The sequence below is a fragment of the Pseudophryne corroboree genome, chromosome 6 (assembly GCF_028390025.1).
Source record: "Pseudophryne corroboree isolate aPseCor3 chromosome 6, aPseCor3.hap2, whole genome shotgun sequence".
NCBI lineage: Eukaryota > Metazoa > Chordata > Amphibia > Anura > Myobatrachidae > Pseudophryne > Pseudophryne corroboree.
Genome location: NC_086449.1, coordinates 740,040,202 through 740,057,328, shown reverse-complemented (window position 1 = coordinate 740,057,328; position 17,127 = coordinate 740,040,202). Strand labels below are relative to the sequence as shown.

Here is a 17,127-nt window from a genome sequence, read left to right as displayed (position 1 = left end):
GCTCACTCGCAAGTGGACCCCTGGATCCTACAGGTAGTATCTCAGGGGTACAGATTGGAATTCGAGACGTCGCCTCCTCGCAGGTTCCTGAAGTCTGCTTTACCAACGTCTCCCTCCGACAGGGAGGCAGTATTGGAAGCAATTCACCAGCAGGTGATAATCAAAGTACCCCTCCTACAACAAGGAAAGGGGTATTATTCCACACTATTTGTGGTACCGAAGCCAGACGGCTCGGTGAGACCTATTCTAAATCTGAAATCTTTGAACACTTACATACAAAGGTTCAAATCAAGATGGAGTCACTCAGAGCAGTGATAGCGAACCTGGAAGAGGGGACTATATGGTGTCCTTGGACATCAAGGATGCTTACCTCCATGTCCCAATTTGCCCTTCTCACCAAGGGTACCTCAGGTTCGTGGTACTGAACTGTCACTATCAGTTCAGACGCTGCCGTTTGGATTGTCCACGGCACCCCGGGTCTTTACCAAGGTAAGGGCCGAAATGATGATTCTTCTTCGAAGAAAAGACGTCTTAATTATCCCTTACTTGGGCGATCTCCTGATAAGGGCAAAGTCCAGGGAACAGTTGGAGGTCGGAGTAGCACTATCTCGGGTACTGCTACAACAGCACGGGTGGATTCTAAATATTCCAAAATCGCAGCTGATCCCGACGACACGTCTGCTGTTCCTAGGGATGATTCTGGACACAGTCCAGAAAAAGGTGTTTCTCCCGGAGGAGAAAGCCAGGGAGTTATCCGAGCTAGTCAGGAACCTCCTAAAACCAGGAAAAGTGTCAGTGCATCATTGCACAAGGGTCATGGGAAAAATGGTGGCTTCTTACGAAGCGATTCCATTCGGCAGATTTCACGCAAGAACTTTTCAGTGGGATCTGCTGGAAAAATGGTCCGGATCGCATCTTCAGATGCATCAGCGGATAACCCTGTCTCCAAGGACAAGGGTGTCTCTTCTGTGGTGGCTGCAGAGTGCTCATCTACTAGAGGGCCGCAGATTCGGCATTCAGGACTGGGTCCTGGTGACCACGGATGCCAGCCTGAGAGGCTGGGGAGCAGCCACACAGGGAAAAAATTTCCAGGGAGTGTGGTCAAGTCTGGAGACTTCTCTCCACATAAATATACTGGAGCTAAGGGCAATTTACAATGCTCTAAGCTTAGCAAGACCTCTGCTTCAAGGTCAGCCGGTATTGATCCAGTGGGACAACATCACGGCAGTCGCCCACGTAAACAGACAGGGCGGCACAAGAAGCAGGAGGACAATGGCAGAAACTGCAAGGATTCTTCGCTGGGCGGAAAATCATGTGATAGCACTGTCAGCAGTTTTCATTCCGGGAGTGGACAACTGGGAAGCAGACTTCCTCAGCACGACCTCCACCCGGGAGAGTGGGGACTTCATCGAGAAGTTGTTTCCACATGATTGTGCACCGTTGGGAAAGACCAAAGGTGGACATGATGGCGTCCCGCCTGAACAAAAAACTGGACAGGTATTGCGCCAGGTCAAGAGACCCTCAGGAAATAGCTGTGGACGTTCTGGTAACACCATGGGTGTACCAGTCGGTGTATGTGTTCCCTCCTCTGCTTCTCATACCAAAGGTACTGAGAATTATAAGACGTAGAGGAGTAAGAACTATACTCGTGGCTCCGGATGGGCCAAGAAGGACTTGGTACCCGGAACTTCATGAGATGCTCACAGAGGACTCAGGGCCTCTGCCGATAAGAAGGGACTTGCTTCAGCAAGTACCATGTCTGTTCCAAGACTTACCGCGGGTGCGTTTGACGGCATGGCGGTTGAACGCCGGATCCTAAGGGAAAAAAAAAAAAAAAAGGCATTCCGGAAGAGGTCATTCCTACCCTGGTCAAAGCCAGGAAGGAGGTGACCGCACAACATTATCACCACATGTGGCGAAAATATGTTGCGTGGTGTGAGGCCAGGAAGGCCCCACGAAGAAATTTCAACTCGGTCGATTCCTGCATTTCCTGCAAACAGGAGTGTCTATGGGCCTCAAATTGGGGTCCATTAAGGTTCAAATTTCGGCCCTGTCGATTTTCTTCCAGAAAGAATTGGCTTCAGTTCCTGAAGTCCAGAAATTTGACAAGGGAGTACTGCATATACAACCCCCTTTTGTGCCTCCAGTGGCACTGTGGGATCTCAACGTAGTCCTGGGATTCCTCAAATCACGTTGGTTTAAACCGCTCAAATCTGTGGATTTGAAATATCTCACATGGAAAGTGACCATGATGTTGGCCCTGGCCTCGGCCAGGCGAGTGTCAGAATTGGCGGCTTTGTCTCACAAAAGCCCATATTTGATTGTCCATTCGGACAGGGCAGAGCTGCGGACTCGTCCCCAGTTTCTCCCTAAGGTGGTGTCAGCGTTTCATCTGAACCAGCTTATTGTGGTACCTGCGGCTACTAGAGACTTGGAGGACTCCAAGTTGCTAGATGTTGTCAGGGCCCTGAAAATATAGATTTCCAGGACGGCTGGAGTCAGGAAAACTGACTTGCTGTTATCCTGTATGCACCCAAAAAACTGGGTGCTCTTGCTTCTAAGCAGACGATTGCTAGTTGAATGTGTAGTACAATTCAGCTTGCACATTCTGTGGCAGGACTGCCACAGCCAAAATATATAAATGCCCATTCCACAAGGAAGGTGGGCTCATCTTGGGCGACTGCCCGAGGGGTCTCGGCTTTACAACTTTGCCGAGCTGCTACTTGGTCAGGGGCACACCCTGGCTGAGGAGGACCTGGAGTTCTCTCACTCGGTGCTGCAGTCATCCGCACTCTCCCGCCCGTTTGGGAGCTTTGGTATAATCCCCATGGTCCTGACGGAGTCCCCAGCATCCACTTAGGACGTCAGAGAAAATAAGATTTTACTTACCGATAAATCTATTTCTCGTAGTCCGTAGTGGATGCTGGGCGGCCATCCCAAGTGCGGATTGTCTGCAATACTTGTACATAGTTATTGTTACAAAAAAATCGGGTTGTTATTGTTGTGAGCCGTCTGTTCAGAGGCTCCTACGTTTGTCATACTGTTAACTGGGTTTAGATCACAAGTTATACGGTGTGATTGGTGTGGCTGGTATGAGTCTTACCCGGGATTCAATATCCTTCCTTATTGTGTACGCTCGTCCGGGCACAGTATCCTAACTGAGGCTTGGAGGAGGGTCATAGGGGGAGGAGCCAGTACACACCACCTGATCCTAAAGCTTTAGTTTTGTGCCCTGTCTCCTGCGGAGCCGCTAATCCCCATGGTCCTGACGGAGTCCCCAGCATCCACTACGGACTACGAGAAATAGATTTATCGGTAAGTAAAATCGTATTTTTTTTAACCTTTTCATACTTAACGATCCACGTGGACTACGATTGGAACGGTAATCTGTGCCGAGCGAAGCGGCAGCGGAGCGAAGGCACCATGCCCGAAGCATGGCGAGCGAAGCGAGCCATGCGAGGGGACGCGGTGCACTAATTGGGGTTCCCGGTCACTCTACGAAGAAAACGACACCAAAATAACATTAAAAACTCATGTCGACCTTTTGACCTGTCGATCTAGAACATGTCGACCTTTTGACCCTGTCGACCTTTTGACCCTATCGACCTAGTTACTGTCGACCAATAGTGGTCGACCTAGACATTGTCGACCTAGTTACTGTCGACTTTCAATACCACACCCGTTTGCCACTGCACTATAATGTAATGTCATCAATTGCAAATTTCCTGGTGCATTTTTCCATTACTTCTTGAAGTTTGGGATGTTTGTAGAATTTTTCTTAATTTTACACACTTTTTTTTTTTTTTTTATGGTCTCTTGTAAGATGTGGGTTTTAACCTGGGGTGTTCCAACCGGCCCTGCCTCTGAAGGAAGAATTGGTTTATATAAGCAAGCCTATAGTGCACACTTTATGCTTTTTGCTTGATAGGACATCTGATTTAAGCTTTGAATTATGCTATGCAATCTCCTAGACCTAAGAGACAGCATAGTGAATAGCAGGGACACTTGGTTTTATTAATAAAACCATAGTATACAAAGGCACTATGGGGGGAATTCAATTGCAGACAAAGGGTGCAAATTGCTGCAGTGTTTAAACCCTTCAGCCTATGGGGCAGTGAACACTTTTGTGCAAGATTGGGCTGCCATGCAGCACGGCTATTGTTGCGATGATTTGGCCAAGCAAACGGATTCTTCCTGGATTGAATTCCCTCCTATGAGCAGTAACTACAATGCTAATCCCAGTTCTCTTTAAAGCTTATATGCTAATTGCCTAAGTAAGAACATGTACCTAACACTCTCAAGCTAGGCACACACTGATGCGATATTGGGGTGATTTGCCGTTTTGGAATGGTAGATCGCCTACATCGCTCAGTGTGAATACTCAAGATGCGCACTCCCACAGTTCCATGCACATCAAACCTAGTGATATTGCTAGTGGCATGAAGGTGACGTCAAATTGGTCTGCTATATCATTTGTCGTCCAGTTTGCCATCCACGCTGTACGATAGGCACCAAATTGCTAGCGATATTGCTAGGTTTGATGCTCAGCACAAACCCGACGACGTTGCATGTGACCACAGGACCATGCATATTGAGTGTGCACGCTGAGCGATGTAGGCGATTTGTCGTTATGTATGAGTAAATATGTAATTTTTGCTCATCACCACTGAAATGTGAGACACCTCATATAATACGTGTAGTTCTGAAAAATGATTTTAATACAAAACAATGCAGTCAAAGCCATGAGACACCAACAGTATTACATTTTTGTTCATTTTGGAAGTAATATTTCTGCCACAGCCATGATTCACACATTAATTTCCAAGGAAAGATATGCAAACAATGTATAGATTTTGACAATCTGCAAAGTGCACCTAAAAATCAAACCAACACAATGGAACAATGGCACGTATTACTTACAGAGGAAGCAGCCATTTTGTCAGTGAAATTGGTTGTAGCACTAATGAATTGAATTGTCTTTGATCAGTGACATAATGTGAACTACAAAGAGCGAATACCGTCAACTGCACATTAAAATAAATTAATCGGATGGATTATAATCTTAAAAAATAAAACTTAGTACTACAGTGATGTTTTATTTAGGTGACAGAACAAGACAGCGAGTTGGGGTGATTAGAAACTGCAGTATTTTCTTACATGCCTGATTTATTATATTTATAAAACAGCGCACATACAGAGTTCAGAAACACCTCAGCCACAATGTGCATGCATGTTGCAATACATGTTATACTTCATTCAGCGTCATCTTCAGAAGCATTACATGCAAGTAGCACGGCAGTTTACTTATATACCCCAAATCAGCAATTCTGGAAAAGCTCTCATAAATATGGCAACATGCACTGAGCAACTATCAAATCATTCTCTTAGTCATTAGAGCAGGCCTGGCCAACCTGTGGCTCTCCAGATGTAGTGAAACTACACATCCCAGCATGCCCTGCCACAGTTTTAGCATTCCCTAATAGCAAAACTGTGGCAAGGCATGATGGACTTGTAGTTTTACAACAGCTGGAGAGCCACAGGTTGGCCAGGCCTGCATTAGAGCTATTTTGCAGCCAAATAATCACAGCATTTAGTGTGATACTAAGGCCTTCAGTGCAACAGCTCCAAGTGTGCCTCAATCTCTTTATCTTTTAATTGGTTTTGCCCTCTTATCCAGCAATGTAAAATCTGCACCCCCATCTTAAATCTCTAATCACAAGGTGGTTTATAAATATAACATGCCATGCCTGAGCCCTTCCTCCAGTGACCGCACCGACAGTGTACCCTGCACTACACAAGTCAGGCATAAAGGATGGACAGGTTCTTGTACATAAACTTTTGTGGAAAGGTTACTGAGAGAGGCAGACAGAGATTAATACATGTGATACAAATGGGATGTAGTTAGTATCTCGGCGTTCAGGATCCAGACGCCGGAATCCCGACAGCTTCACCAGAGCTATTCCCACTCGTGGGTGTCTACGACACCCATAGAGTGAGAATATAACCTGTGGTGAGCGCAGCGAGGCACCGTGCCTGCAGAATGGCGAGCCCACAAGTGGTCTCTATGCGCTCGCCACGCTGCCGGCATTCTGGCGGGCGGGATGCTGCTGTCAGGATATTGACAGCCAGCATCCCATCCGCCGGGATTTCATATCCAACCCGATACAAACATTGTAACTACCATTGTATAAGTCAAACAAAAGAGGAGTACACCCTGAGGTACAGTACCTCACTGTAAGAAGGATATCTGAAAACATGGGAGGGTTTGGTGCAGGCAAGGTCAGAGCACAACAAAGTTTTGTTCAGTTCACTTTAATTCCAAGGACTGAGAATCAGGGAAAAGTTATTTTTCATCATTTGAGGCTAAGGGGTAAATTTACTAAAGCTGGTAAAAGTGAAAAAAGAGGTGATGTTGCCCATAGCAACCAATCAGATTCCCTCTATCATTTCCTATAATACAATAAAGAAATGATAAAGAGAATCCGATTGGTTGCTATGGGCAACAATCACCTCTTTTCACTTTTAGAAGCTTTAGTAAATTTACCGATATATGCTCACACTTGGAGGTGCTTCACTTTCCTTGAGATGACAAAAAAAAAAAAAACACACAAGTAGAATTAATGCAGATTTGAACTTGATAAACCTTTTTTCTTGTTTCAGCATTTCTTGCTCTGCAACTTAAGGGCCCTACACATTTAACTATCCGCCGCCGAGCTGCCCGGCGGCGTATACGGCCGATGGGAGACCCGACGGCGGGGGGCAGTGACTTCACTCCCCCCGTCACCCGGCTCCATAGAAGTGCAGGCAAATATGGACGAGATCGTCGATATTGGCCTGCATGCACAGCCGATGGGGCACCAGCGATGAACAGCAGGGGTAGTCAACCCTGGTCCTCGAGAGCTACCAACAGTTAACGGTTTCCAGGTTTCCTCGCAGAATCACAAGTGAAGTTATTAGCTCCATCTGTGGATCTTTTAAAATGTGTCAATGACTGCACCTGTGCACCTGGTAGGTGAGCTGGAAAACGTGAACTGTTGGTAGCTCTCGATGACCAGGGTTGGCTACCACTGGTCTACAGGGACAATATAATGTAGATTTGCAAAATACCCACCCAACCACACTCATGTTAAATAAGAAATTTTATCCTAATATACTAATGCTTTGATTTTATACATGTAACAGCAAGGCAGCAAAGCACAGCAGTCACAGCCATGGGTGGCACAACTGACAGTTACGGGGGCAACCTCTTATGTTTTGTGGCGTTATAATAATAGTGGCATATGAATAGAACATGTGGGTGGATATTACCACTCAGTTATATTGAGCAAGTCAGTGACATGGATGGTACCCATAAGCTATGAAGGGGGAACCTTCTTTTTCACTGACAATGATAATTATATAATATCAGTCAGACTATATAATTCTGCAAACTATGACCATCAGTACATGGCTCCTAGCATAAAGTGCTTCTAAGTGGCTCGGATCTACCTTTAAACCAGTTGGCATGTATTCTATCACAATGAAAAAATTGTCTCTTGACCCCTGGCTGCAAGCCCTAGGTAGACTGTGAAAAGGATGCCTTGTCGGGAATTCCTACCTGAGTTTTGCCTCCTAGCCACCTCGGATGCTCTCTGGGCATGGGATACTAATGTCTTCCCGAGGGCTGACTGGACAACCTTCCCCCAACCTCTCCCTCACAGCACTTAGTTATTTCATTAATTTACCCCTTAGTACATGGATTGCGAATGGTATGTCCACAATCAATAATTTCCTTTTGGGAAGTATTGTCGCCCTCCTTTCCTCATCTCCAAATTACCTATGCACTCCCTTCTACCGATTACTATAGGCGTCTCCAAATTGCTCACTGGGTACGTTATATGTGTAAGTTGACCAATGCTTATTGTTTGCCACCGGCATAATTTATGAGCAGACTGACCACTAGTTCCTCTAAGGAAGAAATTACCTACTGGTACAAATGTATGCAGTCTGAAATGTCTGAGAAATTTGCTGAAGACATACAATGGGAATCGGATTTACACTCTACTTTTTACCCTCCATTAATGGAAACATCTATAGTAACTCATTTTGCATATCTAAGTGGACCGACCATGTCGAGATGCATGTGAAACTGCTTCAAAGACTATCTTACTCCGACTAAATTATACAAAATGTGGCCGTCTTGCTCTAAATATGGCTGGTGTCAATGCTCTGGAGAAAGGGACCTATTCCATTTATTTTGGGACTGCTCTGAAATCCGCTCCTTTTGGTTGAATGTTTTATATGTCTAAAGACTTGATACCAGGCTCGGCTCTCGTCTTATTGCACTGGCACCTACTTTCTATACCCAAGTCCAAAAGCTACTTGATGGGCCAAATGTAGTTGTGGCTAGGGCTGCTTTAGCTCAACTATGGGAATCTCCTTAACCTTCCTTCTTTGCATCTCCAAGGTTCCGTTTCAATTTGTAACGGAAACCTTTTAAGTTCTCTATTCTATTCTACCTTCCTTCCCTCTCATGAAATGTTGTGTGTGGCACTTGTACGTCACTGAAGGGGAAGGAGTTGGTGCGCTCAGACACATTTGTACCTCCGATTCTTCAGACACACTTCCCCCACGAACCGTCATAGCAATCTTGTGGGTGACTTGTGAAGAATTGCAAAGGGGATAACTGAACCAGAGGACCCAGAGCAGGCAGTCTGAGTCCACTCAGTTATCTCCCTTTGCAATTCCTCATTTGCTTATTTGATGACCTGTATTTATCATTGTATTCTGTATGTTTGCTCCTTTATATTATATTTAAGTGCATGTTATTGTCTCAGATTGTTTTTTTTGTCTCCCCCTTTTCTCGATACACCTTCCCTGTACTTAAACAAAATCTTTAATAAAAACAATTGAAGATATAGAGCTTTTAAACAAACGGAACTGTATCAAGTCCTGACATTAAATAACAGTAAACTCTGCCTTTTGCCATTAAACCAAAACCAAAATTTCTGTTCTGTGCTGAAAATAAGGCGAGAAACCTTTTAGCAAATTGGTTCTTATCTAAAAAAAAAACACCCAAAAATGCTATACCCCACAACAACCAATCGGAAGGGTCGTTTCATTCTGTATACTTTACTAGAATCCAATTGGTCGCTATGAGGATGTTTTTCTTTATCTGCAGTCACCTGTACAGCAGGTTTCAAAAATGTTGCCTATTGTCTTTGGCTGTGAGGCTATCAGAGTGGTTTCACATAAAACATGAAGGGAAAAAAATGTATTATGATAGTCATATTCCTAAGTAACATTGCTGAGTATGTTTTTTTTTTCCTGAAAAGTCTCTTCATGAATGTTTTTCCTTTCTGAGAACGGGACATACAGGTACACATGCATTCACATACCACTGCATTGCCATACCCTGGCCTGGCTACTAAACTACAAATTCCAGTATGCTCCGGCAGCTGACTGATGGGACCCACAGTTCAACAACAGCTGCCAAGTTCCTGTTACTAAAGGCAGACCACCCAACTTTGCCTATTTTGGCAGGACAGTCCACAGTCCAGCTTTCCGGGCACTGCCCCGACATTCCACCCGCGGCCCGCAGTTTCCAGTGCCACATGACATCCATAAGCTATGGGCAGGAACTGGGGGCAGCCGATCTGCTTGGGAAGTGCTGGACATGCCCCTGGAGCGAGAGGCCATGCACCAACTGTTTCGCTCCCAACCTCCCTGATGTTGGGAGGTATACTAAAGGGGTTGATTTTTGGAATAAGAAATAGTCATACTGAAAAAAAGAAAAGAATATAGCACGCAAAACATTAAGCTGAAAAATAATCTTTGCATTATGCATTTAACTACTGCATTATACCATAGGACTAAACTGGATCACTCCGTATTTGCCAGATGTCATCCAGTCCGGCTCAGATACCGTGAGCTGTTCTCCGATATTTGGCTGTAAACCGACCTGCACGTCGGCTTTCAGGGTTCTGATGCTGCATAGCGGCGCAGGATGAAATGTTGTCAGTGCTTGGGAAAAGGGTACAGTGAAGGCCCACTTCCGGTCTCCAGTAAGTTTCCTGTAGTTCAGGTCTCCTTTAAACAGAACCAAGTCTGATTTTTGCAACTCTGTATACAAATCAGGAGCGGCGTCAGCCATGCTGCAGTACTCGTGCGGAAGAGTCCAAAACAGGTGCTCATGATAAACCCAGCGGCCTTTCTGCAGGTTCTCTTTCCACATCTGTCCACACTTTGACATCCACTTGTGGTTGGCTGCTAGGCACTGCTGAATTGTCCAATTGAAGTCGTGTTTTGTGGTGTCCGAGACAAACCAAGGTATGCACTTGGCATGAAAATGAACTTCGGTGGCCAATTTTAGAGACAACATGGTGTCCGCCAAGACAAAATCTGTGACCAACTCAAATCCAGCATTATCTAGAACAATGTCAACTCTAATACTTGGGTCTTTCTTTGTGCTCCCATCTCTACTCTTTGAGAGGGTGTTCCAGAGAGATTCCATATTATCCACCAATATAAATGGTTTGAGAGACTCCAGGGCCGATAGAAGGCTGGATTTCTGGGAGTTGTCCACACCACCAGAAATAGATAGGTCACATTTGTTTCCCCACAAAGAAACCTTTAAATTAAGAATAGCAGGGTTACAAAATTATTACAATAAATTGGGCACTTCAACAGTATATCAATTGTATGTATGAGAATGGAGCGTCTCTAGTTTGTACAAGCAAGTCTGTGTGATAGTTTTGTAGTCACCTGATAATCAGGACAGAGGTGAATGAATTTTTGTATTCAGAGCCATAAGGAAGCAATATCATATCAAGCTTAACGGAGACGCTATGATTTGTAATTTATACTTATTTTTTTATTAATGCTTAAACCAGCATTTTTTATCCACTATCTAATGGTCAGATATTGCTTTTCTCTTCCTCCAGCATAGTATTAGAAGCCTCAGCATGATAGCACCTCTTGATATCTTTAGTAATAGGATGTGCAATCCAGGTACCCCCCTTTTTCCACTATATTTGTGTATATATTGTACACTGGAAGGCAAGGCTTCTTTCCTCTGGTATTGACACTCCTCCCATTCACCCTCAGGTGTTATAATTAGCTGAGTTCCTGCATTTCAGATCACACATTGATAAGGACCTATTTAGAGGTAAGTCCTGAATAAATTTATATAATGTGATAGTATTAGGAATGTTAGGGACCCATGTGATGAAGTCACCTGCCCGCGTTACATGGGCCAGCATATTTGCGCAAATGTGTGCTAAGAACTTCAATTATACTCCATGTTAATTGTGAGGGTTTATTTAAATTATTTTTACTATCAGTGTTCTTAGTGCTAAGAGTGTGCATCTGCATCTCTCTTCCTCCAGATATCGCTTTAGCCAATTGTATTTCAACAGTAGGGAATATTCCAACAACACCACAGATGAGGATAAGACTACACAGTGTATTTACCTTCATGCCTAATATCTTCATAAATTCTAGCTTCTATTAGTTGCAGATTGGATCAGCTGAGAGCAAGACTACCTACCTGCAGCAGTCTGAAGAACTCTTTTTGGTACTGGTCTTTGTTCATGGTGTCAATGTTCCTCTTCAGCTCATGAAGATGAGTACAGAGAGCCAACATCGCTGGCTGAGATTGAAAGAAGCTTTCATCCTTTGCTTCTTTGAAGACGTCATACATGCAGATAGGTGGGCTGCATTAAACCATTGTAAAACACAAAATATCAGTATTTCTACACTGAAGATGGTTTAAAATAGCCATACCAAAAACTACTCCCAGAACATACAACTCTCCTGGCTAGACAAATGACACAAGAACATGGTAAATTGGTAATGTGAAACACTATAATAGGCATTCACTGTGGTTCCAAAACTGAGTGCCGTGGCACATGGTGTGCTGCAGGGTACTTGCAGAGGTGCCACAGGTTGGTAAATCCATTACCAAATCAAATTATTTTATAGTCTATGTGATAGAAATACCAGATACTCTAGGGCGCCGTTATCAAGAAAGTTTGGGAACCACTGGGTTACACCATCATGGGGCAAGGAATATATTTCAAACTACTATTTATACTTTCATTTCTTGTGATGTCATTTCAGAAAAATAAATGTTGCATTGTATGCTCTTAAAAGAACCACATAACCTAACAAACTCCAGCTACAGATCTGCCTCTTCTATCCAGACACAGCATATGGGACACCCAGAACGCGCAGCAAGGGCAGAGAGGACACCCTTGGTGGTTACTCACCAGTCAGAGCAGGAAATCAGTGCAAGAATGTAATACACAAATTGTAGAGCACAGGCCTCTTGTAGTGCACTTTGCTTTCTCTTAGGGCAGGGGTGGGGAACATCTGGCCCGCGGGCCGTATAAGGCCCGCAAAGCCGTTGGTTCCGGCCCACCCACTTGTGTCAGTGAGACAAGCCGCCGCTCAGTCCGGCGGCAGCGTGTCTCAGCTGTCAGGGAGGAGAGAACAGCTACTATGTCCGGCGGCAGGAAAGATCTCAAAATAGCCGCCGGTTCGTGAGCCAATCAGAGCTCGTGGACCGGCAGCCAATCAGGAGCCGCCGCTGCCGGTCCGCGAGCTCTGATTGGCTCACGAACCGGCAGCTGGTTTGAGGTCCTACACGCCGCCGCCCGACATAGCCAGGCTCTCCTCCCTGTCCTGACACCCGCCGGATGGAGCAGCAGTAGCAGCGGTGAGCAGCAAAGTAGGGTGGGTGGGCACTGTGAGGGCATTTGTGGATCTGGCACTATGGGGGCATTTGTGGATCTGGTACTGTGGGGGCATTTGTATACCTGGCACTGCGGGGGCATTTGTATACCTGGCACTGTGAGGGCATTTGTGGATCTGGCACTGTGGGGGCATTTGTATACCTGGCACTGCGGGGGCATTTGTATACCTGGCACTGCGGGGGCATTTGTATACCTGGCACTGTGGGGGCATTTGTGGATCTGGCACCGTTGGGGGCATTTGTGGATCTGGCACCGTTGGGGGCATTTGTGGATCTGGCACTGTGGGGGCATTTGTATACCTGACACTGTGGGGGCATTTATATACCTGACACTGTGGGGGCATTTGTATACCTGACACTGTGGGGGCATTTATATACCTGACACTGTGGGGGCATTTATATACCTGACACTGTGGGGGCATTTGTATACCTGACACTGTGGGGGCATTTGTATACCTGACACTGTGGGGGCATTTGTATACCTGACACCGTGGGGGCATTTGTATACCTGACACCGTGGGGGCATTTGTATACCTGACACCGTGGGGGCATTTGTATACCTGACACCGTGGGGGCAATTGTGGATCTGGCACCGTGGGGGCAATTGTGGATCTGGCACTGTGGGGGCAATTGTGGATCTGGCACTGTGGGGGCAATTGTGGATCTGGCACTGTGGGGGCAATTGTGGATCTGGCACTGCACTATTGGGGGCAATTGTGTATCAAGTCACATTTTAATTGAACACACCCACTTTTTTGGCGCGCGCACACAGTACCTCTAAGGGGCAGACCTACTGGGGGGCAGGGTAATTTTTTAAGTTGAGAATTTTTATATGGCCCCCGAAGGATTTTATAAATATCCAAATGGCCTTTGGTAGAAAAAAAAGGTTCCCCACCCCTGTCTTAGGGGGTCATTCCGAGTTAATCGTAGCTGTGCCAAATTTAGCACAACTACGCCTTTGCACTTCAAGAGTAGCTCCTGGCCAGCGCAGCTTTAGCGTGCTGGCCGGGAGCTACTCATCGCTTCCCGGCCCGCAGCGGCTGCGTGTGACGTCATGCAGCCATTGCGGTCCGCCCCACGTTCGGTCCGGCAACGCCTGCGTTGGCCGGACCAAACCCACGAAACGGCGGCCAAACGCCGCTGTTCCGCTCCCTCCCGCCCACCGATTGACTCTGCCTGTCAATCAGGCAGAGGCGATCGCATCGCTGCTACGGCCTTCGGCCGTCTGGCATGCGCCCGTGCACTACGGTGCCAGTGCAGCAGGGACCCGTTCACTCTGCTGCGTTAAAACGCAGCGAGTGAACGGGTCAGAACGACCCCCTTAGTGTCAGGTTTTAGTACCGACCAAAGAATAAAGAACTGAACAAAGTGACAATTAATTAAATAAAATTAGAGCGAGAAGATACAGGCAAGGTTCAATGCCTGATGCTCCACTGTCAGGAGGGATTACATTCAGCGGAGAGAAACCCTGATTTACTTTTCTTTTAGTGCCCTGTCTGATATGGTGGGAGTCTTAAGGTAGTTTGACTTTCCAAAACAAGATAAAAGGCTACCATATGAGAACATGTCTTTTCCACCCATACCATTGAAACAGAAGTTAGGGTTTGCCTCCCCAGTTAGCTCATAGCACAAGAAAACCAAGACTGAAAGAGAGGGGAAATGGTGTCCAAACTGGACACTTTGGGGGTCAGTCCGACTTGTTCGCTCGTTATTTTTTTTCGCTACGGAGCGATTAGTCGCAAACTGCGCATGCGCAATGTTCGCAGTGCGCCTGCGCCAAGTAAATTAGCACAAAAGTTTGGTATTTTACTCACGGCCTAACGAGGATTTCTCATCGTTCTGGTGATCGGAGTGTGATTGACAGGAAGTGAGTGTTTCTGGGCGGATACTTGCCGTTTTATGGGAGTGTGCGGAAAAACGCTGGCATTTCTGGGAAAAATGCGGGAGTGTCTGGGCGAACGCTGGGTGTGTTTGTGACGTCAAACCAGGAACGAAACTGACTGAACTGATCGCAGTGTAGGAGTAAGTCTGGAGCTACTCAGAAACTGCTAAGAAATTTCTATTCGCAATTCTACTAATCTTTCGTTCGCAATTCTGCTAAGCTAAGATACACTCCCAGAGGGCGGCGGCCTAGCGTGTGCAATGCTGCTAAAAGCAGCTAGCGAGCGAACAACTTGGAATGAGGGCCTATATACGTCAGATGTGTGGAATTGTATCACTATTTCGTGTGCCTCAGAATTATTGCTTTATTCTAGGCCCTCCAGTCAGAGGAGCTGCCTGGTTATTGTAAAATATATATTCACCCCTTCCAATGATTACATTAAGGGGGGAATTCAATTAACCAGGGTAATTTAACACAGTCTAATTAAAGCAGCAGATCTATTCAATTAGCACTAAAAGTAGCCCACAGGCTGTAGATAACGGGTATTTTTTTTTTTTTTTCAAGTTTAGGCTTGAAAATAAATCCCCAATAAATTGTCTGTTTTCGGGTGCCAGGAACTTGTTAACACATATAATCCAGGATAAGTTCCCGAAGCTATGTGTTACAGCTACTTTACTGGGCGTGAAAAGGGGGCTCTAATTGAATAGTCCCAGGTGCTAAAGCCCGAGTCTGACACCTTTTTTCATACTCCGTAAACTATCTGGGCTAATTGAAATAGCTCTTTGTAAATGCTGTTATTATTAATATTCAATAAATGTATTTTACGTTTAATAGCCCTTTCAGAAAAAAAATAAGATTTTACTTACCGGTAAATCTATTTCTTGTAGTCCGTAGAGGATGCTGGGGACTCCGTAAGGACCATGGGGAATAGACGGGCTCCGCAGGAGATAGGGCACTTTAAGAAAGCTTTGGATTCTGGGTGTGCACTGGCTCCTCCCTCTATGTCCCTCCTCCAGACCTCAGTTAGAGAAACTGTGCCCAGAGGAGATGAACAGTACGAGGAAAGGATTTTTGTAAATCTAAGGGCAAGATTCATACCAGCCACACCAATCACACCGTATAACTTGTGATAAACTATCCAGTTAACAGTATGAACAATAACATAGCCTCGGTTCAAACCCGATCAACTATAACATAACCCTTATGTAAGCAATAACTATATACAAGTCTTGCAGAAGTCGTCCGCACTTGGGACAGGCGCCCAGCATCCTCTACGGACTACGAGAAATAGATTACCGGTAAGTAAAATCTTATTTTCTCTAACATCCTAGAGGATGCTGGGGACTCCGTAAGGACCATGGGGATCATTATACCAAAGCTCCCAAACGGGCGGGAGAGTGCGGATGACTCTGCAGCACCGATTGAGCAAACAGGAGGTCCTTCTCAGCCAGGGTATCAAACTTATAGAACTTTGCAAAGGTGTTTGACCCCGACCAAGTAGCAGCTCGGCACAGTTGTAGTGTCGAGACCCCTCGGGCAGCCGCCCAAGAAGAGCCCACCTTCCTAGTGAAATGGGCCTTAACCGATTTAGGCAATGGCAATCCTGCCGAAGAATGCGCCTGCTGAATCGTGTTACAGATCCAGCGAGCAATAGTCTGCTTTGAAGCAGGAGCGCCAACCTTGTTGGCCGCATACAGAACAAACAGAGCTTCGGTCTTCCTGATCCTAGCCGTTCTGGTCACATAAATCTTCAAAGCCCTGACCACATCCAGGGACTCGGAATCCTCCAAGTCCCGTGTAGCCACAGGCACGACAATAGGTTGGTTCATATGAAAAGATGAGACCACCTTGGGCAGAAATTGAGGACGAGTCCTCAACTCTGCCCTATCCACGTGAAAAATCAGGTATGGGCTTTTATATGATAAAGCCGCCAATTCCGAAACCCGCCTTGCAGAAGCTAAGGCCAACAACATGACCACTTTCCAAGTGAGGTATTTCAACTCTGTTTTGAGTGGTTCAAACCAAGGTGACTTGAGGAAACTTAATACCACGTTAAGGTCCCAAGGCGCCACCGGAGGTACAAAGGGAGGCTGAATATGCAGCACGCCATTCACAAAAGTCTGTACTTCAGGAAGAGAAGCCAATTCACTTTTAAAGAAAATGGATAAGGCCGAAATTTGAACCTTTATGGACCCTAATTTGAGGCCCAAATTCACTCCCGTTTGAAGGAAGTGAAGCAGACGGCCCAACTGGAACTCCTCCGTAGGAGCAGTTCTGGCCTCACACCAAGAAACATATTTTCGCCATATACGGTGATAATGTTTCGACGTCACGTCCTTCCTAGCCTTGATCAGGGTAGGAATGATCTCCTCCGGAATCCCTTTTTCCGCTAGGATCCGGCGTTCAACCGCCATGCCGTCAAACGCAGGTAAGTCTTGGAACAGACAGGGCCCCTGCTGCAGCAGGTCCTGCCTTAGAGGAAGAGACCACGGATCTTCTGTGAGCAACTCTT

At 45.9% G+C, this 17,127-nt stretch overlaps 1 protein-coding gene across 2 annotated transcripts in view; it reads right to left on the bottom strand.

Moving 5' to 3' along the window:
* Positions 1-4,700: 4,700 nt before the first annotated feature.
* ARMT1 (acidic residue methyltransferase 1) overlaps positions 4,701-17,127 on the bottom strand; it is a 90,585-nt gene continuing 78,158 nt past the window's right edge. For both annotated transcript variants that reach the window (XM_063928485.1, XM_063928486.1), the window contains 2 exons: positions 11,528-11,693; positions 4,701-10,609 (listed from right to left, as the gene is read on the bottom strand). In XM_063928485.1, the coding sequence (XP_063784555.1) occupies positions 9,839-10,609; positions 11,528-11,693 (937 nt within the window). In that variant the 3' untranslated portion in view covers positions 4,701-9,838. The remainder of the gene's footprint in view (positions 10,610-11,527; positions 11,694-17,127) is intronic.